Source organism: Meyerozyma guilliermondii, genomic scaffold, assembly GCF_000149425.1.
Source record: "Meyerozyma guilliermondii ATCC 6260 scaffold_2 genomic scaffold, whole genome shotgun sequence".
Taxonomy (NCBI): Eukaryota; Fungi; Ascomycota; class Pichiomycetes; order Serinales; family Debaryomycetaceae; genus Meyerozyma; species Meyerozyma guilliermondii.
This window is the reverse complement of record NW_001809799.1, coordinates 66,266-92,960: the sequence shown is the minus strand read 5'-3', so window position 1 is coordinate 92,960 and position 26,695 is coordinate 66,266. Positions and strand designations below refer to the sequence as shown.

The window sequence follows — 26,695 nt, the reverse complement described above, 5'->3', positions numbered from 1 at the left end:
GACTATACACCTTGTTCCGTCTATCTATCTTCCCGGAGGTTTTGCCCAGGGAACACGGGTCATAGAGATATTAGAAGGAGTTGTGCGAATTCCAGTACCTCCATTGATCATTCCTGGAAGAACTGTTTCTGCTTTTTCCTCTGCTTCACTCGTGGGTAGCTCTTCGTTTGTATCCATGTCTCTCCACGGATAGAGAACACCCCCAAACCAAAAGTGTTGCACAACTGGAAACTTTGAGAAAACGTCGTCTTCGTACATTTTCAAGAGACCTTTCAACACCTTTTCCCACTGGTATACAGTAGTATGAATATCGTAAAGAAACGACGAATGCTCGTAAAATGGACCCTTCTTTATGCGATGTATGAATGCTATGGCGTTCACGTATAGGTTGTGTTCCTTGTACTGTTCCATTACTTGACTTGTCAAGACCAGTTTCACAGTGGGTGCCGAACCTGCAGTGACATTATTGAATTGTGCTGCTCCCAAGATATATATCAAGTGGAAATGATCATCCAAACCCCATGCTCCGTGGGAACCTGCTGGCTCCAAAGTGTACTCAACTATGAGTCTTCGAACAACATCGTAGTACCTGGCAAATATAATGAGTATGTCAACACCTTTAATTTCAGAGAAAGGGACGACTTTGAACCTATCCAAAGCTCCCAAAAACGCAAGAAATGAAAGCTCGTGACCAGTGCCGTAATCGAGCCTAATTTTGGATCCAAACGAATTCACAAAGTAGTATTGGAGTTCATCGAGGAACTGAGAAAAGTCATTATCTTCCAAAGATGACGGTTTGGGAACCCAATTGACCAATAGTCCACGTGCTTGGCCCTGGAGCTTGTCGTGCCAGGTTCTGCTGGCCATATTTCCAAACCTTCGGGGCCCAGTGAGCGGTGGAGTGGAGTCGGTGATCTTGTCAATGTCATTCAACAACTGTATAATGTTGGTTGCCGCATTTGTTTCGGCAGATTTATCCTTTTCTGGTGCTGGCAATTCTAGTTTCGGAGCAACTTCTGTCACATCTAGCTCTCTAGTGACGATTTTGGGGTCAAGATAACCCTTTGGAATATCGATTCCTTTTATTTTTTCAAGAATGGAAGCTATAGCTAAGTTGAGATTCTTGTAGCCAATCGATCTCTTGAATCGAGGAATGTCTGATGCAATCACAATCTTTTTAGTGGGCGGAGACCATTGGAAAGACATGCTGTAATGCTGATAAAGACTACAGATTGAAAGAAAATAGACGTATTGTCTGCAGGACCGTCAAATGGCTGCAACACAGCACGAATTCCTATATTAGCAATATTAGCAATATGTCAAGCAGTGGACCGGCCGAGCCTGCTAGTAGCTTTCTTGGGAGGTATTTAGTGTTAGAGGACGCTTATGGTTCCGCCTTGACGGAAATTGGATGATTTCACTTTCGCAATCGGATTCCTCACTCTGGCTTGCAACTTCGATTATAACACTATTGGTCAGTGCCTGTTCCGTAGTATGGGAAGTACTAGAGCCAGGGACCATGAAATCATCATCTGTATTTGTCTGAGTGGCAGGTTTGACGGGAGAGCTTTCTGGTGATATCATAAGCGCATGTGCCTTTCCTGAACGTTTTCGTTTGGGAGGGCTCGAATATGTAGATTGGTTTTGCCGTTTTTCTGAGGAAAGTTGTGGAATTGAATTGAAGGCACTTTCCATTTGGCTGTAGTTGTTCAGGGGAGTATGTATCTCAAAAGATTTCTGTTGGTTTGAATAATCGACGAAAGGATCTTCCTTAACTTCTGGAGATGGTGAGCGGTTGAGAAGGATGTTACTAGCAGCTGGTTGTTTTCGGAGCTCTTTTTCTTGCGGCGTCTTGGAGAAGTCGCTGGACCCATAATTTTCATTCCTAGGGTGTCCAAAGTAGTCAATTGCACTTTCTTCGGAGAGTGCCTTATGGACCGATTAATGTAGACTTCGTCAAATTCGTTGAGTAGGTTTCGATTGACCAAACCTATAAGGTTTCGAGGGAGCCAGATTATCTCTGGCTTTTCCATTTGGCTCGCGGATTGTGAGTCTTCTGAGCTTTCTATAGCTTCATCGAAGAGCACTGCCCGTAACGCTCGGGGGAAATATTTCACCATACAAAATTCCTCTTCGTCAATCTGCTTCTGGCGGGTGATAATTATACCGCGACATACTGAAGGGCTGTACTTGGCTCTCTCAAGAATACGAGGTAAGATGCTTTTTAGGCGGTAACGATAGACGCTGGGCAAATAAGACACCTTGTTTTTAGGGTGGATATGGTCCAGAGTGCTTTCAAAGTTGTTCCTTTCGATTTTGACGCAGCCATATTTGGACGTAAATGTGATAAGCAGGCTCCCGATAGTGGATTCACTATCCAAGATATTGCACCTCGGAACAACTTCCACCCAAGTTTTATCAGCAGGAAAAAGTGGAAGGCATTGTTGAACAGGAAATAACTCATTGGATCCTATTTCCGTTTCACAATTACTCAAGGCAGCAGACAGGAATTTGAACAATCTAGGACCAACTATGGGAAAGAGGTACAAGAGAACGTAGGTCTCCTCTATTAGAACACCATAAGGTAGCTTCACCATTCTGCCAAAGACATCGCGAGGACGTTCAGCAATAGCCTTGTTAAGCTGAGACACAAAAATTGCTAGTTTTTCTTTTCTTTGTACCAGAAACCTGATGCGATTCCACTGCTGAAAGACATCCAGTGAAGCACCATCCACAAAGCAGTCCACCAATTGCTTAGAAAAGTCAGGAAGCTCGATAGGCTCTTCCTTTATCTTCTTTTTGCTTTTTGCGGGAGATTTATGGAAAATTGCAGCATGAGGTGTACCACATAAAGCGATCTTGACGGCATTTTGAAGACCCAATCTGTCCGTACCGCTGGAATAGTCACCACCCATGAGTGTAGCTATGAGAACTAAGCGGTTTCGGTCAAGACCAGTGTTTTCGGTGATTTTTTCCATATGAACCGGGGTGACAAGGTAATCCTTATTATCCTGTGGTGCTTTCTTAAGAGGAGAAAAGACGTCTTCCTTATACCTGTTGAAGTTGCGGAGCACTTTTGTGGCGCCAAATACCCACACATCAGTGTCATTTGTGACGACGTAGTCCACAACTCCACAACGCTGGAGCATAGCACATTCTGCTTCTGCTTCACCAGGTGCACGAACATACTCTATACGACTCTCATTTAGTCTTTCAATCAACTTTTCAGGAAGTTTTTCGCCCGTAGAGTGATCATGGTACTTCAGGCGAAAGTTGCGAAGTTCTGAGTCGTAGTCGTAGTCCTCCGCTAGCGCCCCGTTCCGCAATTTATTTGGCTTGAATTTTCCATCAAACACAACAACATAAGAAACATTTAGTGACGTGAGATAGAGTAGTTTGGCCATAAAGTTACGAATGGAGACTATATCAGCATCCACCTCCACGTCGTCCGTGACATCAGTTCCAGCAAGAAACAAGAACATATAAGCATCGATTGCAAAACGAGGAGGACGGCCATTTTGAGATATGAATCTGGAAACAAATACAGGAAGGGTTTGGCGGTTCTCGAACCCCGGGTTCAAGATGGACCACAAGTCAGCTATCCCCATGTGAAGCAGCGGAGCGTGGACCGCAACTATGGATGGCTATAAGTGGTGGTTCGCTCGATTATAAGAGTTGGCTATTCGCACCCATTGAGATTCGCACCAGATTCGCACTCGATTCTCCCAGAAGTTTCGCACCCATTTTCGCACCAGGTTATTCTTTCTCCACAATTGGCCCCATCTCACCTCAAACACTAAATATCCCCACGCCATGCAAGTGGGTCAGCTACTCTGTGGAGGGTTCGAGGGTGCCACGGTTACGCCACAAGCGTACCATTTGATCGTGGATCTTCATATTTCCACCATGTTCTTGTCGAAGAAGAATGCTGTTTCCGTCCAGCAGATGGCCAAACTAATTCAGGACCTACAATATATTGCTTTCACACGAGGGAACTACAAGTACCCACTAATGTTTGCCATTGACGAGGAAGGAGGCATGATGAACTCGCTTTTCGATCCGGAAAACTTGACCCAATTTCCCTGTGCCATGGGGTTGGCTGCAACGGGGAACACCGAGTTGGTTTATAAGGTTCTGAAGGCATTGGCGACAGAGCTCAAACACATTGGGTTTCTGATGATCCTTGGACCCGTTTTAGACGTTGTCACAAAACTTTCACATCAACTAGTGGGTGTGCGCAGTTTTGGAACTACCCTTGAAAGTGTCACCCGCTACGGAATGGCCTGTGCTCGAGGTCTCCAGGACGGTGGTCTTATTACTATGGGCAAGCATTTTCCTGGAATTGGAAATGCCACCGTAGACTCGCTTCTTGAACTACCTATGGTGACCGATTCCATCGACTCGATCAGAAGACTCAATTGTGTTCCTTTTGCCGAGTTGATCAAAGAGGGCGTGCTAGATGGAATTAGTGCTGCTGGCGCTGGTGTCCCGACCATAAGTCCCGACGAAGTCCATGCCTGTTTATCACCAGTTGTGCTCAACCAGCTTCTTCGTCAGGAACTCAAATTCGACGGTGTGGTGATCAGTGAATGCCTTGAAATGGACGCTTTACATCACTCGGTTGGCTTGGGTCAAGGGGTCATTTTGGCGGTGTTTGCAGGCTGTGATCTCGTCATGGTCTGCCACGACCCAAATCTACAGAATGAAGCCGCCGACTCGTTGGAGAAGGCAGTTGCGAACGGAAACCTCGACGAGGACATCGTGAATGCCAGTCTTGAAAGAATCGAAAAACTTCAAAAAAAGCTACCTAAATGGTCAGAAATATTCCCCCAGGGCCTGCAGTCCGCACAAGAAGCTCCGTCTTTGTTCAGAGAACAAAATCCAACCGAGTGGATGATGCATCAGAAACTTTCCAAGCAAGCATACAAGAAATCCATCACTCTCGTTCGAGATTACGCCGAATCACTTCCATTAACAAAACACCTACAGAAAGACGACAACTTGCTACTTTTGACTCCTCTTCTTTCTCCCATGTACACTCTGGAAAGTGAGGAAGGAGAAAAAGAAAAGAATTTTTATCCTGGTGAAGAAGTATTTCAAAAATTCGGAGACCTCTTGGCGAACCATAACCCTAACAATACCTTCAATGTCCTCCACACCACCTACACTGCAAATGGACTCACTTCCTTACATGAATCGTTGATAGAGAGCTCGAAAGCCGTTATTGTCGTGACATCTGAAGCATCGAGAAATATGTATCAGATGGGCATTGTCAAATATGCTTCGATTTTGTGTGGTGCCAATCCTTCCTCGTTCAACAGCAACAACTCTGCGAACCCCGACACTTATACCCATCTTTCGAAGCCACTCATTATTGTTGCAACTCTGACGCCATATGACTTCTTCTACAATAAAAATATTGGAAGTGCATACTTGTGCTGCTACGACTATACGGAGAATGTGTTTGTGGAATTAGTATCTATTTTAATGGGTGAAGATGCACCAGAGGGCTGTATACCAGGTGAGAGAAAGTTCATAAGCCGAGCGAAAAAGAGAAGGATAACAGACGAAGACCTGATGACGAAATCTAGGAAAAGCTCGGTTCCTCAACGCAAGTGGCTTGTGGACGAATTTTCACTCGAAAGAGATTGGAAAGGTTTGGTCACTCTTTGGAAGAACAATGGCCCTTTTCTACAAGGAGACAGCGGCACCCGCCCGGATACCGTGGATTATCAAAGTTTGGCATTTTTCAAGAGACTTTATGTGCTCTTATCGTCGGCTCCGAATCAAAAGCATTTTGTTGTAAGGAACTCTTCCTTTAATATTCTATATGGAATTGTATTGACTTGGATAGACGAGTCTCAGAATGTTCCGTTGGATGGAGTGGTTAGAGATGAGACCGATGAATCTTACAAAAAGGTTGGAAGTATTTTGTATATTCTTGTGGACAAGACAAAACGGTTTCAGAGCATAGGAAAAAATCTTCATGCCAGAGCAATGAGACATCTCATACAGGTGGAAAAATGTACCTCGGTGACCTTGGGATGTTCTTTTCCTCTTTTGGCACTCCCAGGTACTGTTTCCGACAAAAAGGTGGTTTCATTTTTCGAGAGTGAGTCGTGGGAAGTAAAGTCTACTCCATTGAAAAAGATTATGGTGCTTCATGATCTTGGGTCTTGGCTGGTTCCAAAGAAAATATTCAGAGAGCTTATGATAGTTGGGGTTCGCTTTGATATTTGCAGCGACCCTGAAGAACTCTTGAGAATGATATCTCGAAGCGAGCAGTATTCGGAGACTCTACATGTGAAGAACATCTACTTGGAAGCCATCAAATATGTTCAAAACCAATCCACCTTCGAAACGAAGATCATTACAGCGCTCGAACCAACAAACCAGAATGTTATTGGCAGTATTGTACTTTTCACCAACCGATCGCAGATGAGCAAGTTTTACCCTTTCATGGATGAGGTCTTGACAACGAAATCTCCTCTGCCCACAAGCAAACAGGAAGTTGTAGGTGCAATAATGTGTCCTGTGATTGACCCATCATATTCCAATTTAACAGAAATATTTAAGTTTGGGCTTATTTGCAGTGGAATCACTTTTTTGAAATCGATTTTTCACGAAAATGAGAATGTTGAAATTTCACAATGTATTATGTTGGGGGTCGGCGACGATAATAAAAGCAATCTTGGCGGGATCCAGGAGATTGGTTTCCAGGAATGGAAGGTATTCACAGACAACTTTGATACCAGAATTGTTGAAAGACGCTTGATGACGCAATGAAGCCCTGCCCGTAACATTTTTAGACCTGTGCCCCACTTTGCCCCACATAACGGTTCGCAGGGTTGCATCGTGCGATAATTTTTTTTTTTTCACTATCTGGGATGCGTACTCTAGGGTGCAAATGTAACATCGGCTTGGCAGCAAATTCCGACACGAAAAAGTATAAGAGCACAGCGAAAGAATTTTAGAGCTATGTCGTCGAAAAATAGCATAGACTCTGCACCAAGCATTGACAAAAATGAAAAAAGTGGAATTGAAAAAGAATGCGGTAATGAAAATAATGAACAAAATGGTAGCTTGAATCATGAAAAACCGTGGTATGACAAACAAATTGTGTCGTGGATTCCTGCTTTTTCCTATTCGACCTCACAGATAGTTCTTCTTTCATTCGTTTGTTTCATGTCAACTGGATTGTACAACAGTCTTTCAGGGCTTGGAGGAGCCGGAATTGACGACATTGGCGTCGCCAACAATGCCAATGTGGCTTTGTATTGTACTTTCGCAACGGTGGGTTTTTTTGCTGGAACAATTTGCAACACTTTGGGAATAAAATTCTGCTTGGCTTTTGGAGCCTCGGGTTACACGTTGTACAGTGGCAGTTTACTATGTTGGAACAAGACCTCCAACGCTGGATTTGTCATTTTCTCAGGTGCATTGTTGGGAGTATGTGCTGCTTGTCTCTGGGCAGCCCAAGGAACCATTATCATGAGTTATCCACCGGAGCATCGAAAAGGAAGAGCCATTATGATTTTCTGGATCATTTTCAACATGGGAGCTGTCATCGGTCTGATCATCTCGTTGGCAAACAATATTCATAGCGTGCAAACTCTGGTGAGCGATACCACATTTGCTATATTTATTGCGTTGATGGGCTTGGGAATTGTACTTGCGCTTTTCTTGCTCCCGATTCATCTTGTTTGGAAGGATCGTGTGGGTGGACAAAGAGTGTATGTTAAAGAATATCCCAACTGGAAAAAAGAGTTGGTTCAATTGTTCAGGACTCTTTATCGAGAGCCACGGGTGTTCTTGGTGTTCCCCATGTGCTTTGCTTCTAACTGGTTTTACACCTACCAATTCAACGACGTCAATGCGGGAAGATTCAACATACGGACGAGATCTCTCAACTCGTTACTCTACTGGATTATGCAGCTGGTGGGTGCAATTTTGTTTGGAGGACTTTTGGACTGGAAAAGATTCGACAGAAAAACCAGAGCCAAACTAGGATGGGCAGCGCTATTCATTCTTACTATGGCAATCTGGGGAGCTGGTTTGAAGTTTCAGCTTCTGTTCACTCGCGAGTCTGTTAAAGAAATGAAAGCAATTGACTTTACTGACTCCAACTACGTGGGACCTGTGATCTTATATGTCTTCTATGGCATATATGATGCCGTGTGGCAGACCTACATCTACTATCTTCTCGGAGCATTGTCCAACAGTCCCAAGAAAGCTGCCCTCTACGGCTCAATGTATAAGGGTATCCAGAGCGCCGGTGCAGCCATTGCTTGGAGACTAGACTACTATGAGATTCCATACTTGAATATGTTTGGAAGTTGCTGGGGACTTCTTGGCGGATCGTTGCTCATTGCAGCACCTCTTGTGTTTTACCAAATCGAAAATCATACATCTGAGGAAGACGATGATATTAATTTGACATTAACGGTTGCAAAATCGGAGTCAAGCCATCTCGAACGAGCGGCTTGATGCCTCGGAGTGGGTGTCCGGGTGCCCGGCGTTTCGCGGTTCCAGGCGCCGTGATTGGATTGCATGTGCTGCATCGAAGTGGAGAAGGACAAAATGGGGTAGAGAAATGCAGGTTTCTGTAGCCACAAATATATGAACAATCTACATTTAAGTGCTTTTGAAGGAGGTTAGTTACGCTTGCTAAACGGTAAATTGGGCATCATCCCTTCACCCGGTTCCGATTCCCGGGTGACCACGGCTCTTACATAAGCAGAAGCGCCAAATGACATCAGCCGGAGAATGTCGGAATGGCTTAACTATGAGGAGTTCCGAAACTTCCCGCTAAACTCCAGAGTTTTTGTGGGGAATCCTGCAGGCAGGCCAATTTTTTTCCCTTGCTCCGGGGTGAGCCCAGCCCCGGATTTTTGGTATAAAAGGCCCAATGTTTGCCATGGAAAACTGCAAAATAAAATGACTCCTCCTACTGCAGTGGAATCTTCTATCAACTTTGGTGGTCACCCCACCATAAAAACTACTCAGGATCCATTAGTTAAGCAATTATCTTTGGTTAATGACACAATTATTCGTCATAATGCTCCTCCACCAACTCTTTACGAAGATGGTTTGTTGGAAAAGGGAACCACTATTTCATCTACTGGTGCCTTGATGGCTTATTCTGGTAAGAAGACCGGTAGATCTCCCAAGGATAAGAGAATTGTCGAAGAAGAGACCTCCAGTGAACACATTTGGTGGGGTCCAGTCAACAAGCAAGTTGACGAATTGACATGGAAAATTTCCAGATCAAGAGCATTGGATTACTTGAGAACCAGAGAAAAGTTGTTCGTTGTGGACGCTTTTGCCGGATGGGATCCAAGATACAGAATCAAGGTGAGAATTATTTGTGCTAGAGCTTACCATGCCTTGTTCATGACCAATATGTTGATCAGACCAACTCCCGAGGAATTGAAGAACTTTGGTGAGCCGGATTTCACCGTTTACAACGCTGGTCAATTTCCTGCCAACGAGCACACCAAGGGTATGACTTCGTCTACTTCTGTGGAAATCAACTTTAAGGCCATGGAGATGGTGATCTTGGGTACTGAGTACGCTGGAGAAATGAAGAAGGGTATTTTCACGGTGATGTTCTACTTGATGCCTATCAAGCACAAGGTTTTGACTTTGCACTCCTCTTGTAACCAGGGTAACGAAAAGGGTGATGTTACCTTGTTCTTCGGATTATCTGGTACTGGTAAGACCACCCTTTCTACCGATCCTAACAGAAAATTGATCGGAGACGATGAGCACTGTTGGTCCGATAACGGTGTGTTCAACATTGAAGGTGGATGTTACGCCAAATGTTTGGACTTGTCTGCTGAGAAGGAACCCGAAATTTTCAACTCGATCAAGTTTGGTGCGATTTTGGAAAATGCCGTTTACGACCATGAAACCAAGGTTGTTGACTACACCAACTCCACCATCACTGAAAACACCAGATGTGCATACCCAATTGACTTTATTCCTTCTGCCAAGATTCCATGTTTGGCTGATACTCACCCAACCAACATTGTGTTGTTAACATGTGATGCTTCCGGTGTCTTGCCTCCAGTGTCCAAGTTGACCAATGCCCAAGTTATGTACCACTTCATTTCTGGATACACCTCGAAGATGGCAGGTACCGAAGAGGGAGTCACTGAGCCTCAAGCAACTTTTTCAGCTTGTTTCGGTCAACCTTTCTTGGTTTTGCACCCAATGAAATACGCTCAACAATTGTCTGACAAGATCAGTCAACACAAGGCCAATGCTTGGTTGTTGAACACTGGATGGGTCGGAGCGTCTGCTGCTCGCGGTGGAAAGAGATGCTCATTGAAGTACACCAGAGCCATCTTGGATGCTATCCACTCTGGTGAATTGAACAAGGTTGAGTATGAGACTTTCCCAACCTTTAACTTGCATGTTCCAAAATCGTGCCCTAACGTTCCTTCTGAGATCTTGAACCCCACCAAGGCTTGGACTGAGGGAGAGTCTGCTTTCAACAAGGAGGTCGAGACTTTGGCTGGCAAGTTTGTGGAGAACTTTACGAAGTACGCTGACCAAGCTACCACCGAGGTCAAGGCCGCTGGTCCACAGTTGTAAGAAGCACAAAATCTTTCATGATCTGGATAAGAAATGGGAAACTATCAGGTATATTAGTTGAATGAACATCTTTCGAAAAGGTAACCAACAAGGAAAGATAGGTATCAGGTGAGAAATGTAGACATTTAAAGAAAGTAAGCATCAGCCTGTCGGCTGAACTGTAGTTGACAATTGGTTGTTCAAATGAATCAGTTCTTGTTTTATGGTATTAAATCCCCTTTACTTTTATCATTAGAGAAAATTGAATGTCTCATATACGCAAGTTTGACGTCCAGTTCAAAAGTTTGCCGGTAATTTTGGCTAGTTATACTAATAATTAAGTTGTTTTCTCCTACCCACTCTCTATCTCATCACTGTATTTGAATTACAAACTTTGGTGTGTACCTGATTCCACTTGATTAAACTTTAAAAAATGAAGAAAAATATAAAGTTTGCATAATGTGTTATTGATGAAAATGGCCAACATTTACGAGCCCACGTTTTCTAGCAACGACTTCGATTACCGCTATTTCTTTTAATAATCATCCTCCATTACCCAATAGGCGATGAGGGGATAAGCGCAAGCAGGTTGCCTGCATAGACCGAAAACAAGGGCTCGAAGCCGCTATGATGTCCCGAATAACCGCGCCGAAAATGTGGGGAAGCACCGAGCAGCGAGATCATGCGAGCAAAGGGCTAAATTGCGTCTTCGTTTTATGTCAACGGCTCAATAGAGGTCTCATCAGATAAAGAACCACATGATGATTATGTCGAAACTTGCACGCATTATTACCGGGCAAGAAATCATCTAGCTTCTGCGTAAGTGAAGCTCAACGCCAATGCACTCGACGGGAGTTAATTCCGCATCGTACATGAATTACACAACAAACCTTCATAGTTAACACGGCAAATGCCAGCAATTCACATGCCCTTAGCGGAGATAGCCGGTATATAAACCGGGCCGCATAAGCTCCCGGACCCCCTGCAGGACACCCCGACAAATCAGCGTCCCCACCTTTAGTATATTAAGACATAAATTCCGCCGTTAATGCATTTTACGTTTGACATCGACTGGTTCGAAGAAAAGGAATAATGTTTGACGTAGACACCGTGCACAATTTTTTCACCAGCTGGTATGGAATTCTTCTTGCTGTATTGATTGGTTATCATGTATTTGATTATATTAGAATTCAAATTGTTATGAAGAAGTTGGGATGTGTCAGCCCTCCTGTTGAGCTGGATGGATTTTTTGGTTTTAAACTTTTGTACACTTCCTTGAAACACAAGAAGGAAGGCACACTTGTCAATTTCATCAAAGAAAGATTCGAGACGGTAGGAAAAGATACCTTCAGCTTCAGAATTGCCGGTACTCCTGTTATCTCCACGAAAAACCCAGAAAACATAAAAGCACTTTTGGCCACCCAATTCAGTGATTTTGCATTGGGAACTCGCCATGCTCAGTTCAAGCCGTTGTTGGGAGACGGAATTTTCACATTGGATGGCAGTGGATGGAAGCACTCTCGTGCGATGTTACGCCCTCAGTTTGCTCGTGAGCAAGTGGCCCACGTCAAAAGTTTGGAGCCTCATATTCAGATGCTTGCCAAGCATGTTCGCCGGGCGAAAGGTGGAGCATTCGATGTTCAATCGTTGTTTTTCCGCTTAACGGTGGACAGTGCTACCGAGTTTTTGTTTGGCGAATCGGTTGAAAGTTTGCAAGACGAGTCAATTGGAATGGCCAAGGATGCTGTTGACTTTGACGGAAAAGCGGGATTTGCTGAAGCTTTCAACACGGCGCAAGTCTACTTGTCTATTCGTTCGTTGGCGCAGAAAGCATACTTTTTGGTGAACAATAAGGAATTCAGATCGTCCAATGAAAAAGTACACAAGTTTGCCGACTACTACGTGCAGAAGGCATTGAATTCGAGTCCCGAAGAGTTGGAAAAGCACTCGCAAGACGGCTATATTTTCTTGTACGAATTGGTGAAACAGACTCGTGACCCACACGTATTGAGAGACCAGTTGTTGAATATTTTGTTGGCAGGCAGAGACACCACCGCAGGATTGTTGTCGTTTACTTTCTATGAGTTGGCAAGAAACCCCCAGGTGTGGCTGAAATTGAAGGAGGAAATCTATGAAAAGTTTGGCAAAGGCGACGATGCTCGTCTTGAGGATATCACGTTCGAGTCGTTGAAGAAATGTGAATATTTAAAGGCGTTGTTGAATGAGGTGTTGAGATTGTATCCTTCTGTGCCTCAAAACTTTAGGGTTGCTCAGAAAGACACCAGTTTACCCAGAGGTGGGGGTCCTAACAGGGACCAACCCATTTTCATTGCAAAGGGTCAAACTGTCACCTACACCGTTTATGCCATGCACAGAGATGAGCAATTTTACGGTAAGGATTCCGAGGTGTTCAGACCCGAGAGATGGTTTGAACCCGAGACAAGAAAGTTGGGATGGGCTTTCCTTCCATTTAATGGAGGACCAAGAATCTGCTTGGGACAGCAATTCGCATTGACGGAAGCATCGTATGTGATTGCCAGATTGGCGCAATTATTCCCCAACTTGGCCAGCCATGATGACGAGTACCCACCTAGAAAGGCATCGCACTTGACCATGTGCCATCAAAGTGAGGTTAAGATTTCTTTGGCTTAGTGCCATCAGCCCGGCGAGGCATCACTAGCGTAGTAAGACATTAATATGACAAAACGGAATAACGAAAATAAATTTTGCTTGTCTTCCCTCTACCGATTCAGCCTCATCCGCCTAGCTTAACTACAACTATTAATATGACTTCTTGGCCGAGCCCAAGGATTACCGAGGCTGATTCTAAGCCAGTTAACTTTAATAATTTTATGACTCACGAATTACATGCTTCAAATCTGAAATTTTTCATTGGTTAATTTCACTTTATACAAGAGTTGGGGTTAGCCGCAATGCGCATTTACGACGCACCCGGACTAATTCAAATTGTTGGATCCAATAAAGAAATCCACGCGACGGCTTTATCGGCCGTTTCGGCCCGCGCATTTCGCGCGCGGCTTGCATAATCAGGCGTTCTGACGTTTCATAGCTCCATTGGGAATATTTGCGCTGAGCAGCTCGAGCAAAAAAGCCGCTTGCTCCAGATTTCAATGTCCAGCGCGAGAAAAAGCCGAGGCGGCCAGATCGTAGATGGCGCGGGGTACAAAGTGCTGTTCTAACCTTTTTTTCGAAAAATACAGGTGTCAAAAATTGCGATTGATCGTGCATCGGGGCATCTCGGCATGTCAAGATTGCGATATTGTTCTTATCCCCCCGCATGCATCCCCCACCTCCTGCGACACAACAACAAATTTTGATGCAAGCTCCCGGAGTTTTTTCCCCTCGTCGCCCCACCTTTTCAGTGCAATTCGACTTACTACCGCGGCTGAAATTGCCCAATTAGTATAGTTTTCTGACATAATTTTGACAGCGCCAAGACGTCATTCGACTCTCCGGGCCATGAAATTCAGCAACGCCAAAACAAAACAACACAACCAGCCAGCCCTAGGGAACCGAGCAACTTTGAGCCGCCCTCCAGCGGAAAATTTGCCGTATAGATCATTTTTCCGCTTCTCGATTCCATCGCTAACCGGAAGGTCCCGAGAAGCCCCCGCATCTGTACCGCTCGGAGCTCGCTGCATCCCACGCCGCACGCGCCGTATGACAAAGGTTGGAGAACAGACGTTGTGCTGCATGGGTGTGGGGAAACCCGCAGAGCAGACTAAATTTCTAAAGCGACCTCCGGGCTCATCCCGCGTTGATTATGAGTTATAAATTCGGTGGCGATAATGGTTTATTTTCTTCATTCTGACTTTTCTCAATGGTAGCGTCAATCAAATCGGCCGGAAAATTATCGGAAAGTTCAATCAGGTCGCAGGACGACTTGGAAAAAGTTGTTGAACAGGAACAACCCAAGAAGAAGTGGAGATGGAGAGTCGACACCTCGGATGCTCCTAAGGAGATTTTCAACAGAACTTTGTACTTGTCCATTCTTGTTTTTGGTGTTCTTGGTTCTGCTCGTGGTTACGATGAGGGTAATATTTCCGGAACTCTTGCTCAAGTTTCTTTTAAGAAAACTTTTGGTCTTTCTGATCCTCACAAATCGAAAGATGAAGTTGCCAACTTGAAGTCTAACATCGCTGCCATGGTGCAATTGGGATCGATTGGTGGTTCTCTTCTTGCCATGTACACCGTTGACAGACTTGGTCGTATTCGTGCCCTTCAACAAGTTTGTATTATCTGGATTATTGCTGCTATCATTCAAATCACCTCCAAGAATGTGGGTCAATTGTACGCTGGAAGACTTATCGAAGGATTTGCAATCGGTCAAACAACTACTATTGGACCACTTTATACCGCTGAAGTGGCTCCTCCACAAATTAGAGGTATGTGTGGTTGTATTTTTGCCGGAGCTGTGTACTTTGGTATTATGATGGGATACTTTGCCAACTATGGTACTGCTCTTCATATGCTGAACACCTCGCAAGTTCAATGGATAGCACCTACTTCTATCAAGATTGTTTTAGCAGGGTTAATTTTCATCGGTTCCTTCTTACTTTGTGTTGAAAGTCCCAGATGGTTGGTCAAAGTTGGAAAAGTTGAATTGGCTGCTCAAAATTTGTCCAAGACCAGGCACTTACCCCCAGACCATCCATACATTGTGGGCGAGGTTGCCGATATCAATGAGCTGATTGCCATTGAACAAGAAGCCATTTCAGGTAGCGGAGTTTTCGACAAAATCAGAGAAATTCTTACCGTCAAGTCAGTGAGATACAGATTCTTTGCCGTGGCTACAATGTCGCAACTTTTGGGTCAATGGAGTGGAGCCAATGCCGTGACGATTTATTCCCCAGAATTGATGGGCTTTGCTGGTTACAAAGGTGTTGAGAGATTGAAGATGACTGCCGTGTTGGGTGTGGTCAAGTTTATCAGTGCCTACGCTTCTGCTTTCTTCATCATCGATTTTTTGGGACGGAGAAAGGCATTGTACACTGGTATTACCCTTCAAATGATTTCGATTTTGTTCTTTGCAATTTTCGTCACCGTTGTTCCAAATGCTACTGAAGACGTCCCGCTTCCTTTGACCGCTTCCGAAGACAGAGCAGCCAAGGCCGCTTTGGCATCTTTGTATCTCAGTGGTGTGGGCTGGACCATGGGTTTCAACAGTATTCAATATCTTCTTGGTTCGGAAATCTTCCCATTGCGTATTCGTTCGTTTGCTCAATCTGCTATCATGGTGTTGCACTTTGCTAACCAGTACGGTAACTCCAAGGCACTTCCAAAGATGCTTCTTAGCATGCACAAGTTTGGAGCTTTCTACTTTTTCGTGGGAATCATGGCGATCTCTCTTTTCTGGGCTTGGTTCTTTGTACCTGAGGTCGCAGGTCGGTCTTTGGAAAGTATGGAAGATATCTTCAGCTTGCCATGGTACATGATTGGACGTAAGGGTGCTGAATTGTGTCCTGATCACTCGGAAGTTAGTAAGATCCACGTTAATAGCTCGGGGCATGGTAATGCTTACGACGGAAAGTTGGACTACGACGAGAAGACTTCGGTTCACCACGATGAGGGAAACAGTCTTATGGTGAAGGACTCGAACGAGAAGGATCTCGAGAAGGAGGTCAAGAAGTAATAAGTGTTAATATCAGCTGTTGTATGTCTTGTTCTTAGCTTCTATGAATCGAATTTGCTTTTATGGTGTTACTATATTTGTATTTTTTGCAATCATTCTTTTTTGTTCATTTAACTTATATTGACCTACTCTTCATCTCGTACTCTAATTCTTATTCCTTGGGCTTCTTATTAGGTTGGTTCTTGTTGGGAAATGGCCGCTTTTTTCCCTTGTCGTTGCCCTTATCATTCTTCTTATCTTGCCCTCTATCAACTTGTGGACGGTGAACTGTGAGGGTGGACTCAGTGTAAGGATGTCCTGGGGGTGATTTCGTCAGATCTTCAGGCTTGGTATTTGCAGCACCAGGGCTGGGTGATGGTCCTTTGGTCTCACCCGCTTTACCCTCCAACTTGTCAATTTTCTTGTTCAACATGCGTACTTTGATCTCAAACTTCTTTTCCGTTTTCTTCTTAATGTCCTCGATCTCAGTTGTCAATCTCTTTTCAAAGTCTTGCTTCAATTCTTCGATTTGACTCTCGTACTTTTTGACCAATTCCTCGCTGCTTGAATCACCTCCACTAATGTTTTGTTGACGAGACTCAATCTCGGTCTGCAATCTTTCGTCAAATTGCTTCTCAAGCTCTTGCTTTCTTGACTGCAATGCTTCCTCCAATTTCTTATTCTGCTTCTCTGCTTCTTGTGCAAGTAGCTGTTCCACATTGGAGTTTGAAGAGTCTCGTTTCAAGGCCTCAATTTGCTCTTCAGCCAGTTTGAGCTTCTCAGAGAACGATTTCTCAACCTCTGCCTTTTCCTTCTCCAATTGTCCACGAACCTTCTCCACCTCGTCTGAAACAGAAACGTTGGATGCTCCTGATTTTTGAAGCACCTGGAGCTGTGCTTCAAGCTTTACTTTTTCCAGTTCCAACTCCTTGATGCGCTTCTCAGATTCGTCTCTTAAAGCCTTCAACTTCTGTTCACCTTCTTCGTTGTTTGGTTGTTTGTCGACCACTTCTTGTCTTGACTTCTTTTCATCTTCAAGCATTTTCTTATTCGATTTCAACTCGGATCGCAAGTTCTCCACCACCTTCTCGAGCTCTTTCGTCTTTCCACGATGAACCAGAAGCTTGTTTTGAAACTCGTTTTTGAGATTTGTGAATCGTTTCTTCAACGCCTCAACCTCCTCCGAATTGTCTGCCGTAGAAGTCTGAGACATGTTTGCCTTGATTCGAGCATTTTCTTCCTCCAACAAACGTATCTTTTGGTCTTTTTCGTCATCTTTCTCAGCATCTTGTGTCAGCGAAACTTGAATTGTAGCCAAAGAATTTGAAACATCATTAAGCTGTTGCTCCAACTCTGAAAGCCGCTTGGCTTGAATGCGATTCTCATTTCTCAAGGTCGTATTGCTCTCACGTAAAATGTTGAGTTGCTCGAGCTGCTCCAAAACTTTCAGATGCTCTTGGTTGGTGGAATCAAGTTCAATCGTTGCCTTCTGGCTCCTCAAAAGTTCAGAGTTTCTTGCCTCTAATTCGAGGTTTGTATGCTCCAATTTCAGACGAAGAGTGTTCACCTGTTCAGTCAACGTTACAACCTTGGCTTCGGCGCTTTCTTTTTCATGACGCAAATATCTTACCACACTCGAAAGATCCTGGTTATCAGCTTGGTCGGGGCTGGACTTTGAATTATCAGCATTAAGTTCGAGCTGGTTAAGTAGAATGGCATTCTGTTCTTCAGCCGATGAAAGCTTGCTTCTCAAATCATCAAAGCTTTCCTGAAGATTGCGAAGCGCAACTGCCCGTTGTTCTGCCGTATTGGAGAGCTCATTGTTATGATCTTCCAATGCAATCTTAGCATTAGAAAGCTCTTCATTCAAGGAATTAACCTGATCGCGAAGACTGGATATCTCCTTCTCAAGAGATTCCTTGGAATCAGCAGTGTCTTTCAACCGTCTTTCGAGGTCTGCATTGCGAGCCTCTTGGGTTTCCAAATCAGCTCTAAGAGATAGAAGCCTGGTTTCATAATCTTGCTTCATTGTATCAAATGAATTGGCTTTCACGATAGCTTCCAGAAGCTTAGAATTCAAGCTTTGGACTTCATCCATATGCTGGGAAGTCATCTTAGAGCGCTCTTCATTCGCAGACTGTATTTCATTGCTCAACCGTTCAATTTCTTTCTGCTGTTGTGAACGCATATCGTTCAACTCCGTGACCTTATGTTCGTGGTCTGTCTTGAATTGCTCAAAGGAAGCGGTGGCATCCATAAGAGCCTTTTCAGCATTATTTGCAATAGATGAAAATTCTTGAACCTGTTGTTCGGCGAGTCTGAGTGCTTCAAAACGAGACTCATCAGCATCTCCATTTGTGCTAGCAACCTGAGCTTGCAGTAAAGCATTTTGAAACGAACTCTCATGATTGGAAGTTTGGGACCTCAATTTTTCAACCAAAGCAGTTTTCTCAGCGAGGCTACTTCTAGCCTCAGCCAACTTTTGGCTCAAATCACTAACCTGTTCCAATTTGATATACTGAGACTTCAACTCAAGTTCGGCCTGAGTTGTCAACATGGTGATTTTATCGTCACGCTCCGACAACCGCTCCTGTAATGATTGGTAGTTCTCAACCGCTTGGTTGAGTCTGGATGATATTTCAGCATTAGAAGCCTCTCTCTCTTTCAAGAGTGATTGCAAATTGGACACAAACAGACTCAAGTTAGATTTGTCTGACCGAAGACTTGCAACCTCATCACGCAACGAGCCCTGGAGTGATATAGCCATGTCTTTTTCAGTACGGAGGCCGTTAATTATAGCCTGATTTTTGGATAATTCCGAAGTGGCATCGCTCAACTCATTGGCTTTGCGAATCAATAATGCTTCTTGTTTGGAGGCTTGTTCCTTCCAGAATGCTATGTCACTCTTGAGTTGTTTCAATTCTTCTTTGCAGTTTTTGAGCAGCTTTTGCAGATTTGAATAACGAACCTCAGCCATTTCGACGGCATGGACCTGAGTGTTCACCTTGATCAATAGTTCACCTCTTTGTGTAGCCTCTTCATTTAATCTAGTGTTAAGTTCATTGATTCTTTGAGCGCTGGATTCTTGAGCTTCGCGTAAATTCTTCTCGCTCTGAGACAAACGTTTGCGAAGATCATCACAAACTTCATTGAGGTACCTCACTTCAGAAGATGATCCTGAAGGATTAGTACGCTCAATAGTTCTGAGCTGGTCTCGTTCTTTGGTAACAGCGTTAAGTTTAATGTGAAGACTATCGATTTCTCCTTCAAGGGTAATAATAGCCTCCTTGGCTTCTTCAATTGCTGCAGATTCAAGTTGCTCGTTATGCTCTTGATCTTTTGCCTCGAGCTTCTTTCCAAGTTCACGTACAACCTTCAAGAGATTCTCGTTCTTTTGTTGTAACTCAACAATGCTGCCAAATTCAACAAGACGAGATGAAATGAGCATATCGGTATCAGTTTCATACTTCGCTTCTTTGTTTCCGCTTCTTTCCAAGATATTGTCTATTGCCTTCCGCTCAGCCAGACTCAATGGCTCCTCGTCGTTATCGCGAATTCTCAGATGAATGAGATAATAGCACAATTGAGTTCCCAAATCACGACAAAGTTTCTTGCTAGAGACAAGACTATTCTCATGGTCTGTGAGTGTAGATTTAAGTCTTCGAATTTCCTTGTCAGCTTCAGCTTTTTCGAGTCGGACCACTTCTACCTTTCCAATCATGTCCTTAAGTGAAGACTCGTAGAATTGAATTTGTTCCTGGTAACTGGCGATGACTGGCTTTTTCTCCTCTAATTCTCTCACAAAGGACTCAAGTTGACTTGCGAGTTTAGCTTTTTGAGATTTTTCGAAAACTAACTGCTTCTTAAGCTGGTTGAATTCCACATAAAGAGAAGAAAGTGAAATTCCTTCACCAGCAATGAGCTCTGCGGTTTGCGAGAGTTTGGGCAACTCGGTACCCTTGTGTAGTTCGGCATCCAACACCTCTTCCGTACGTTTAAGTTTCTCTTCCAACTCAGCAATTTTGTCAATTTTCTGAGACAAGCTAGATTCCAAATCATTGACTTTACCAGTGAGCGACGACAGTACTTCCTCAACGTAGCGTTCCAACTGTTGTATATGTTCCGCTCTCTGCTCTGTTTGTACTCTCAAAAGCTCGTTCAAGTCTTCCTTGTTCTTGAGATCTTTTGCATATTTGATTTTCTCTACCTCGAATTTGGAGTCGAGACTGAGAAGTTTTGACGTTTGAGATTCGAGCTCTGCCTGAAGGTTAGCGAGAGTCTCCTTGTACGAGGTATTCATTTTTTCGAGCAGCGCCTTTTGTGTTGTAAGAGCGTCAACATTTCCTGTCAAGCGCAAGTAGTCGGATTCGGCTTTTTTGAGAGACTCAGTATAGCGCAGCTGTACCTTTTTGAGTTCCGATTCAAACCATTCTTTTTGATCTCGCAAGTAGTTCAATTCGTTGGTGGACTTGCTGAGTTCCAATTGAATAGTAAACTTTTCATTTCGAGTATCACTGAGTTCACGGGTAATTTTGGTTAAGTTTTTGGCTATCGTCAATATTAGCTTGTGTCAACCTCGAAAGCGACTCGTTGAGTCGTATGATTTCCTGATCTTTGAGGGATACAGTGGATGCATGCTGGGTTTGTTGCTGAGAGATTTGCAGCTCAAGGTGGTCGAGTTTCCGCAGAAGAGAATCTCTTTCTTGACGCAAAACGGTCAACTGTCGAGATTCCGAAACTCTTTCTTCATCTTTTGTCTCATTATCAGTTATTACTTGGTGGTACTTTGCATCCAACGTTCTGAGACGCTTTTGAAGAGTTTCCACTTTCTTGTTCTGCAATTGAGCAGCTTGTTCTTGGTTGACTTGAAGTAGAGACAACTGAGAACGAAGAGCTTCATGGTCAGCACTCTTCGACTCTAATGCGTTTACCAAAGATGTGCTGATTCCAGAAAGCTCCGATATAGGTACGTCTAGGTAGGATGCTATCACCTGTAACTTGTCTGAGGAATGTTCAAATGAATGGTGGGGTTGAGTTTGTGCAAATGTATCGTCAGCAAATGATGTATTTATGAGGTTTTCGTCATCATCGCCGGCATTTTCTGCTCGTGTGACCACAGGGGAGCTTTCAGGGTCTTCGAGGTCCTTGGCTACATCAAATGAACGAGGAGTTGTAATGGGTTCGATATCTTTGAGTGGAGGAAGTGACTTCAGTGGAGTTGTGAATTGTTGGGCGAGTCCTGGAGAGACTGCAGGGATACTAGATACAGCAGGAGCATCGGAGGAGGGATTTTCATCGGGTTGCAGTTGTACAGCCTCAGTAACTCGGACCGATGGTGGAATTGCAAATTGCGAATCGTCATCATTTGGTAAGTTTTCGGTATTTTGTGGATTACGGAGGGCACTCTGAGCGGTCTCAGCACCCGAATGTTCTGATTGGCCGGTTTCCGGAGCCTCTGAAGGCTTGGGGTCGGCATTGGATTCACTCATACCTGTAGCAGCCAGCCTGCGATAGTTGATGAAATACGGTGAGGTGCACCGGGGGTGCATGCGCTAAGCGATGACATAAGGAACACATCCAAAGAAACACCAAAATTTGTACACAGTACCATACGGGCTCCGCCCTCGGCGGGCGCACATGACTGCTTTGTGTCACCTGCCGCCAGTTAGTGCGAGAAAATTTCTCAAACCTTTCATAGACACTAATCATGATTGAACCATCGTTGAAGGCTTTGGCTTCCAAATACAACTGTGAAAAGTCGATCTGTCGTAAATGTTACGCTAGATTGCCACCAAGAGCCACCAACTGTCGTAAGAGAAAGTGTGGACACACCAACCAATTGAGACCTAAGAAGAAGTTGAAGTAGTGGTTTTGTCCTTATTTTGTAATACACGATGTATTGAAACCTTGTAGACGGGTGGGAAAGGACGAGAAATAGAGGGAAAGAAAGAGAAAAACAAAGAAAATGGCGTCAAAGTCGGATTTGAATATCGACCGAACATGACCGAGAAGAAGCGATGCATGAGCCACCGGAACTCCTCAACTCGAATATAAAAGAAGCGGCAGAATGCGAAATTTCTCTTCAGCTATTTGGACGAGTTTCTGTGAAAACTAAAAAACGAGTTGAGGTTGGCTGGAGGTGCTCTTTGTGACAAGACAAGCAACATTTGAGACATAAAATATCTTGAAAAAGTTTTGAAAAATTTAAAAAATCAAAGAAGTCTTCAGCATTGATCATTTTGTTCTGTTTCTTGAACCTCCATTTACTCACATTTCCTCCTTTGCCCTTAATCCCTCTATTCCGTAGCACCAAATCCTCCTACGCCTCCATTTCACTCCGCGTCGTGCGCACACCGCTCTTGATCTAGATACACAGCGCCATACCAGCTTCCTTACTCCAGATGGACTCCGGTTCCGCTAACAGTTTCAGTCCAGGCGCCTTCAGGCTGACGGCTGACGCGACTCCTGTAAGTCCTTATGTCGCAGGTATGGTGGGCCAGACGTCTGCTGGGGCATCGACTGGCTCCGGCATCGTTCCCCCGGTTAACTCTGTGCCGCTGCATCATGTCCCGCAAGATCAAAAACGCCAACGAAGCACATCGTCATTTCCGCTGTCCAAGCGCCCGTTCCAGTCAGAACAACGTCCACTTTCCATGGGCTACGTACAACAGCATGCCCAACTGCACGCCCAACTGCATCCTCTGGCTACTGCGGGTACTCTTGGCACCAGCCACTTTGCTTCCACATCACGTAACCCCCATCTTATCCTGGCGTTGGGGAACACTCCCACCCCGTCATATGACGTTCCATCGAGCCCCAGTTCGAAAATGATGCCCCATAACAACAACTCAGACCTGTCGGAATCGAATGATAAACATGACGAGGGAGAAGAAACTATGGGCCACGAAACAAACCCGGAATCCCATCGTATGTCCGAAGAAGAGCAACAATTGGCTGCTAAACTAAAGGAAACCTACAAAAATATCGTCAATTACGAGGAAGCTGTACAAAGAGGATGCATAGAAATCACCATCAAGATGAACCAAGCTGGCTATTCACGACCAATGACCACAGTGCCAGCAAGAAGTGACCTTCTGAACGACCTTTGGACTGTCTACTACCAAAATATTGCACTTCTAGACAACTATTATGACTTTTTGATCACGGCTGTTCGCCCAGTAGGGCGGTCTCGCACGGGGAGAAATATTGTGGATTTATACAAAATTCCTAGACGTATGTGGGTTTATGGAGTGGTTGGGTTTTTGGAGGTATTAAAGAATGTTATCAACCTCTTTTCCGAACATGAAATATGTCTGTGCTTCATTGCCAACTGTTTCTGCATTCTCTCCAATCTTACTGACCCTGGCTTGGATATGGAAGGTTGGTGGCTGGAAAAACTCGGTGACCTCTCCAGAATGGCCATTGCATTGTACGCCCTGCGTTTTATCGATTGGAAAGCCCTGGCTGAACATTGGTATGCCATGGGCTTGCGTACACTTTACGGTCATGGCAAGATATACTATCATATGTGCACCGTCCAACAAGATAATTTGGATGCTCTTGTGAATATCGGCAAGCTGGTTTGTTGTCGTGATCCATTTGTACCAACTCCACAATATCTTCGATTAGTAGTGGAAAACATTTGCACACAGCGAAACGTGCTTTCCCTACTTGAACTACCCACCATCGATTTCATAAAGATCCACAAAGTACTCCTCAGTATCCACCCAGCAGACGACCCCAATCATGATTCACAGGTTCTGTATGGAGTTAATTTGGTCACTCGATATGGATTAACGTTTGGATCAGATTCAAACGGCTTCAACTTTTTCACGAAAGAATTCTACTCTACTTCCGGGACTGGAGTAGCTGCCGATCCTTACTACCAGCATGCAAGCACTACTGAAAAGACCAATTTTTGGTTCAACAAAGGTGCCCTCTTTGCCGTATCCAATATCAATCATTTGATAGGATTTGGGGATCCTCGCAATCCTTTTGCAAAGCTCTTTGGACTTCCAGAAGCTTTAAAAGAACGCAAAGATAAGAAAGATAAGAAACGCAAGTCGCGTGGAAGTATTCCAACTGATGATTTAGATATCGATGAGCATTTTATTCATGCTGAAGAACTCACAGTCAACGAATGGTTTGGAGGATTTAGTCACCTCAATAAGTCTGTTCTTGAATTACTGGTTCGTGTGTTGAGCCATTATCTAGTAGGACCAAAAGAGGCATCCACGCCGCACGTCATTGTTTGGCTATACTTTCTAGTTGCCGTGGGCAAAGCCCTTCAAAGATATCCCAACGCATCCGAGCCTATATTGTGGCTCTTCCGCAGAATCTTTCCCTGGGAGCTACTCATTAATTACCTCAACTACTGGGTTAAATATGTCAAGGCAAATCGCCGACTCAGCGAGGCCTGTTCTCGTTATGTGGAGGGCGACTACTTGACTACTTTCAATAATAACGAGATTCTCGTGGAAGTTTGGCGATGCTGGGGAACTTTATGGTTTGACATTATTGCTGAAAAGGGTGATTATAGTGATTCTGCTGCGGCAGGCGTTCTGAATTCCAACATTTTCGATTTGCCAGTATCTGGAGTTTCAGCGGCCATATCAAATGAACCTACGACCACTATCCATTCGGATAACGATGAAAGAATTGTCAGAGTCATTTTATTGGGAAGATTTTTAGCGGAGCATATGCCTTATGGTTTGGTCAGAACAAATGATGGTTTTAGGTTCGATGCTACCATATACCAGAGATCGGAAGCAAAATTCGGCATTGGATTCATTCGTAGCGAAATGACGGCCGATTCGTTAATTTGGTGAGTCCACTTAGGGTGGACAATTTGGTGGACAGCAGAACCATTGCCGCATCGATAGAAGAAAAAGATAGCCAATGGTTCCAGCCCGAAGCCGATCCATCGCCGATGATATTTGATGAAGAAGCCTATGTGGACTCAGAGCTAGATGATGATCCGGAGTTCAACAACGATCTTCATTACATGTACCACCATGAGCAGCACCATCATGCTTTAGAAAGAGAGTCTCCCACGCTACAGGAGACAATCTTTACGATGATGCTTACACCATGGACTACCCATTAGGCAACAACACCACAGCATTGGAGGGAAATTTGGGTGATAGAATGGATACCAATGTCACATACATAGCCATTGACACCAACATTTGGTTGAAACATTGTGGAAGGATCTTCAAGTGTGTTCGAAATAACGCATTCAAAATACTGATTCCTCTCATTGTGTTTCAGGAATTGAGGCTGTTGAGAAAAGTCAGCGGAAGCCATTATTGCCCGATGCATGCTACACCGTTCTGTCATTTATCATTCGTGAGCTTTACCTTACCAAGGGAGATCTTACCGCTCCGATACGATGGTAACATTGCGTCCGATATAAACGAAACTACAGAGTTTGAGAACAACTCCAACTGGAGAAACAGCGTTGACGAGACCATATTGAGTGCTGTCAACGACCACGATGAGATAGGCAAGAACATGCTACGAGGGCTTAATATGACTATAACTCTGCCTACGACCAAACAGCAAAAAGTGTTGGATACAAAATGGGCCAAGATGTTCCGATACTGTATTTTGATCAGTGATGATCGCAACGTCCGCCTACGGGCACGAACCATAGGGTTAACTAGTTTCCAGAGCAAGTGGCTTTTCAGTCAGTTGGAGGCGATTTTCCCGGCAAAATGCATTGATTAGCATATAGCATACGTACAATACAAGTTGTAAATTGGAAATCTAGACTAAAATGCTTGAAACCCATTTGAAACAAATTTTTTCCCAATTGGGCCCGCTACCCCTAGTATTTTTATTGTCCCGCGCGGCTGTCGCGAGAAAGCGTGCATTTGGCCAGCCTTCGCCGGTAATTTTCGCACGTTGTCCCTGCAGGGCCCCTGGGAGTAGGGAGAAACTGGCGCGGTCTCTAGCGTCGCATCGCGCACAGGAACGTCGGGGCGCGCAGAGGTGCAGAGGCGAATTCATATAAGTAGGAGAAATCACTAAAATCTTTTGACATTCATTCCTTTTAGCAAACGGTCGAGCCAGTGGTCCACTTTCCTTAAAACACACAAAGCTTCCCACACCTTCCTTTATCTACTATATTCGTTCCTTACAATGAAGCTTTCCATCACTTTCCTTTCCTTACTTGCCTTGGCAGCATCACTGCCAGTGCCCGAAATCCACACTGTTTACACCATTGCGTACACGACCGTTTTCCACACTGTGATTGCAGGCCAGAGCCCTGCTAAAACCCAAGCTCAGGTTACGACTGTGGGTTTGGAAACGACTACCCCAGCTACCCAAGTTACAACTACCCCAGCTACCGAAGCTACAACACTCCAGCTACACCAGCTACTACCCAAGGTACCACTACTCAGCTACTTCAGCTACTGCCCAGCTACTTTCTGGCACTTCTGCTCTTACTCTGGAACTCACTCCTGGCAAGGTACTTACTAC

General features: G+C 44.4%; 12 protein-coding genes across 12 annotated transcripts; 8 read left to right on the top strand and 4 right to left on the bottom strand. All coding sequences in view use genetic code 12, as the record gives it.

Annotated features, from left to right (window-relative positions):
- Positions 1-24: 24 nt before the first annotated feature.
- RRD1 (peptidylprolyl isomerase) lies at positions 25-1,206 on the bottom strand (the record flags this gene model as incomplete). The annotated part of the gene is made up of 1 exon (XM_001485522.1): positions 25-1,206. One exon carries the CDS (start codon positions 1,204-1,206, stop codon positions 25-27), a length of 1,182 nt encoding a protein of 393 aa, XP_001485572.2.
- Positions 1,207-1,709: 503 nt separating this feature from the next.
- Positions 1,710-3,608, bottom strand: PGUG_01242 (crossover junction endodeoxyribonuclease; the record flags this gene model as incomplete). The annotated part of the gene is made up of 1 exon (XM_001485521.1): positions 1,710-3,608. One exon carries the CDS (start codon positions 3,606-3,608, stop codon positions 1,710-1,712), a length of 1,899 nt encoding a protein of 632 aa, XP_001485571.2.
- A 205-nt stretch (positions 3,609-3,813) lies between these two features.
- On the top strand, positions 3,814-6,786 carry NGS1 (Ngs1p; the record flags this gene model as incomplete). The annotated part of the gene is made up of 1 exon (XM_001485520.1): positions 3,814-6,786. The coding sequence occupies one exon, from the start codon at positions 3,814-3,816 to the stop codon at positions 6,784-6,786; it is 2,973 nt and encodes a 990-aa protein (XP_001485570.2).
- Positions 6,787-6,978: 192 nt separating this feature from the next.
- Positions 6,979-8,487, top strand: PGUG_01240 (unc-93 family MFS transporter; the record flags this gene model as incomplete). Its single annotated transcript, XM_001485519.1, has 1 exon — positions 6,979-8,487. The coding sequence occupies one exon, from the start codon at positions 6,979-6,981 to the stop codon at positions 8,485-8,487; it is 1,509 nt and encodes a 502-aa protein (XP_001485569.2).
- A 279-nt stretch (positions 8,488-8,766) lies between these two features.
- Positions 8,767-10,599, top strand: PCK1 (phosphoenolpyruvate carboxykinase; the record flags this gene model as incomplete). The annotated part of the gene is made up of 1 exon (XM_001485518.1): positions 8,767-10,599. The coding sequence occupies one exon, from the start codon at positions 8,767-8,769 to the stop codon at positions 10,597-10,599; it is 1,833 nt and encodes a 610-aa protein (XP_001485568.2).
- A 1,071-nt stretch (positions 10,600-11,670) lies between these two features.
- ALK2 (Alk2p) lies at positions 11,671-13,230 on the top strand (the record flags this gene model as incomplete). Its single annotated transcript, XM_001485517.1, has 1 exon — positions 11,671-13,230. One exon carries the CDS (start codon positions 11,671-11,673, stop codon positions 13,228-13,230), a length of 1,560 nt encoding a protein of 519 aa, XP_001485567.2.
- A 1,189-nt stretch (positions 13,231-14,419) lies between these two features.
- Positions 14,420-16,231, top strand: HGT17 (Hgt17p; the record flags this gene model as incomplete). Its single annotated transcript, XM_001485516.1, has 1 exon — positions 14,420-16,231. The coding sequence occupies one exon, from the start codon at positions 14,420-14,422 to the stop codon at positions 16,229-16,231; it is 1,812 nt and encodes a 603-aa protein (XP_001485566.2).
- Positions 16,232-16,382: 151 nt separating this feature from the next.
- Positions 16,383-20,510, bottom strand: PGUG_01236 (uncharacterized protein; the record flags this gene model as incomplete). Its single annotated transcript, XM_001485515.1, has 1 exon — positions 16,383-20,510. The coding sequence occupies one exon, from the start codon at positions 20,508-20,510 to the stop codon at positions 16,383-16,385; it is 4,128 nt and encodes a 1,375-aa protein (XP_001485565.2).
- Positions 20,511-20,730: 220 nt separating this feature from the next.
- On the bottom strand, positions 20,731-21,759 carry PGUG_01235 (uncharacterized protein; the record flags this gene model as incomplete). The annotated part of the gene is made up of 1 exon (XM_001485514.1): positions 20,731-21,759. One exon carries the CDS (start codon positions 21,757-21,759, stop codon positions 20,731-20,733), a length of 1,029 nt encoding a protein of 342 aa, XP_001485564.2.
- Positions 21,760-21,917: 158 nt separating this feature from the next.
- RPL40B (Rpl40bp) lies at positions 21,918-22,076 on the top strand (the record flags this gene model as incomplete). The annotated part of the gene is made up of 1 exon (XM_001485513.1): positions 21,918-22,076. The coding sequence occupies one exon, from the start codon at positions 21,918-21,920 to the stop codon at positions 22,074-22,076; it is 159 nt and encodes a 52-aa protein (XP_001485563.1).
- A 535-nt stretch (positions 22,077-22,611) lies between these two features.
- PGUG_01233 (uncharacterized protein) lies at positions 22,612-25,038 on the top strand (the record flags this gene model as incomplete). Its single annotated transcript, XM_001485512.1, has 1 exon — positions 22,612-25,038. The coding sequence occupies one exon, from the start codon at positions 22,612-22,614 to the stop codon at positions 25,036-25,038; it is 2,427 nt and encodes an 808-aa protein (XP_001485562.2).
- A 262-nt stretch (positions 25,039-25,300) lies between these two features.
- PGUG_01232 (uncharacterized protein) lies at positions 25,301-25,939 on the top strand (the record flags this gene model as incomplete). Its single annotated transcript, XM_001485511.1, has 1 exon — positions 25,301-25,939. The coding sequence occupies one exon, from the start codon at positions 25,301-25,303 to the stop codon at positions 25,937-25,939; it is 639 nt and encodes a 212-aa protein (XP_001485561.2).
- Positions 25,940-26,695: the final 756 nt, after the last annotated feature.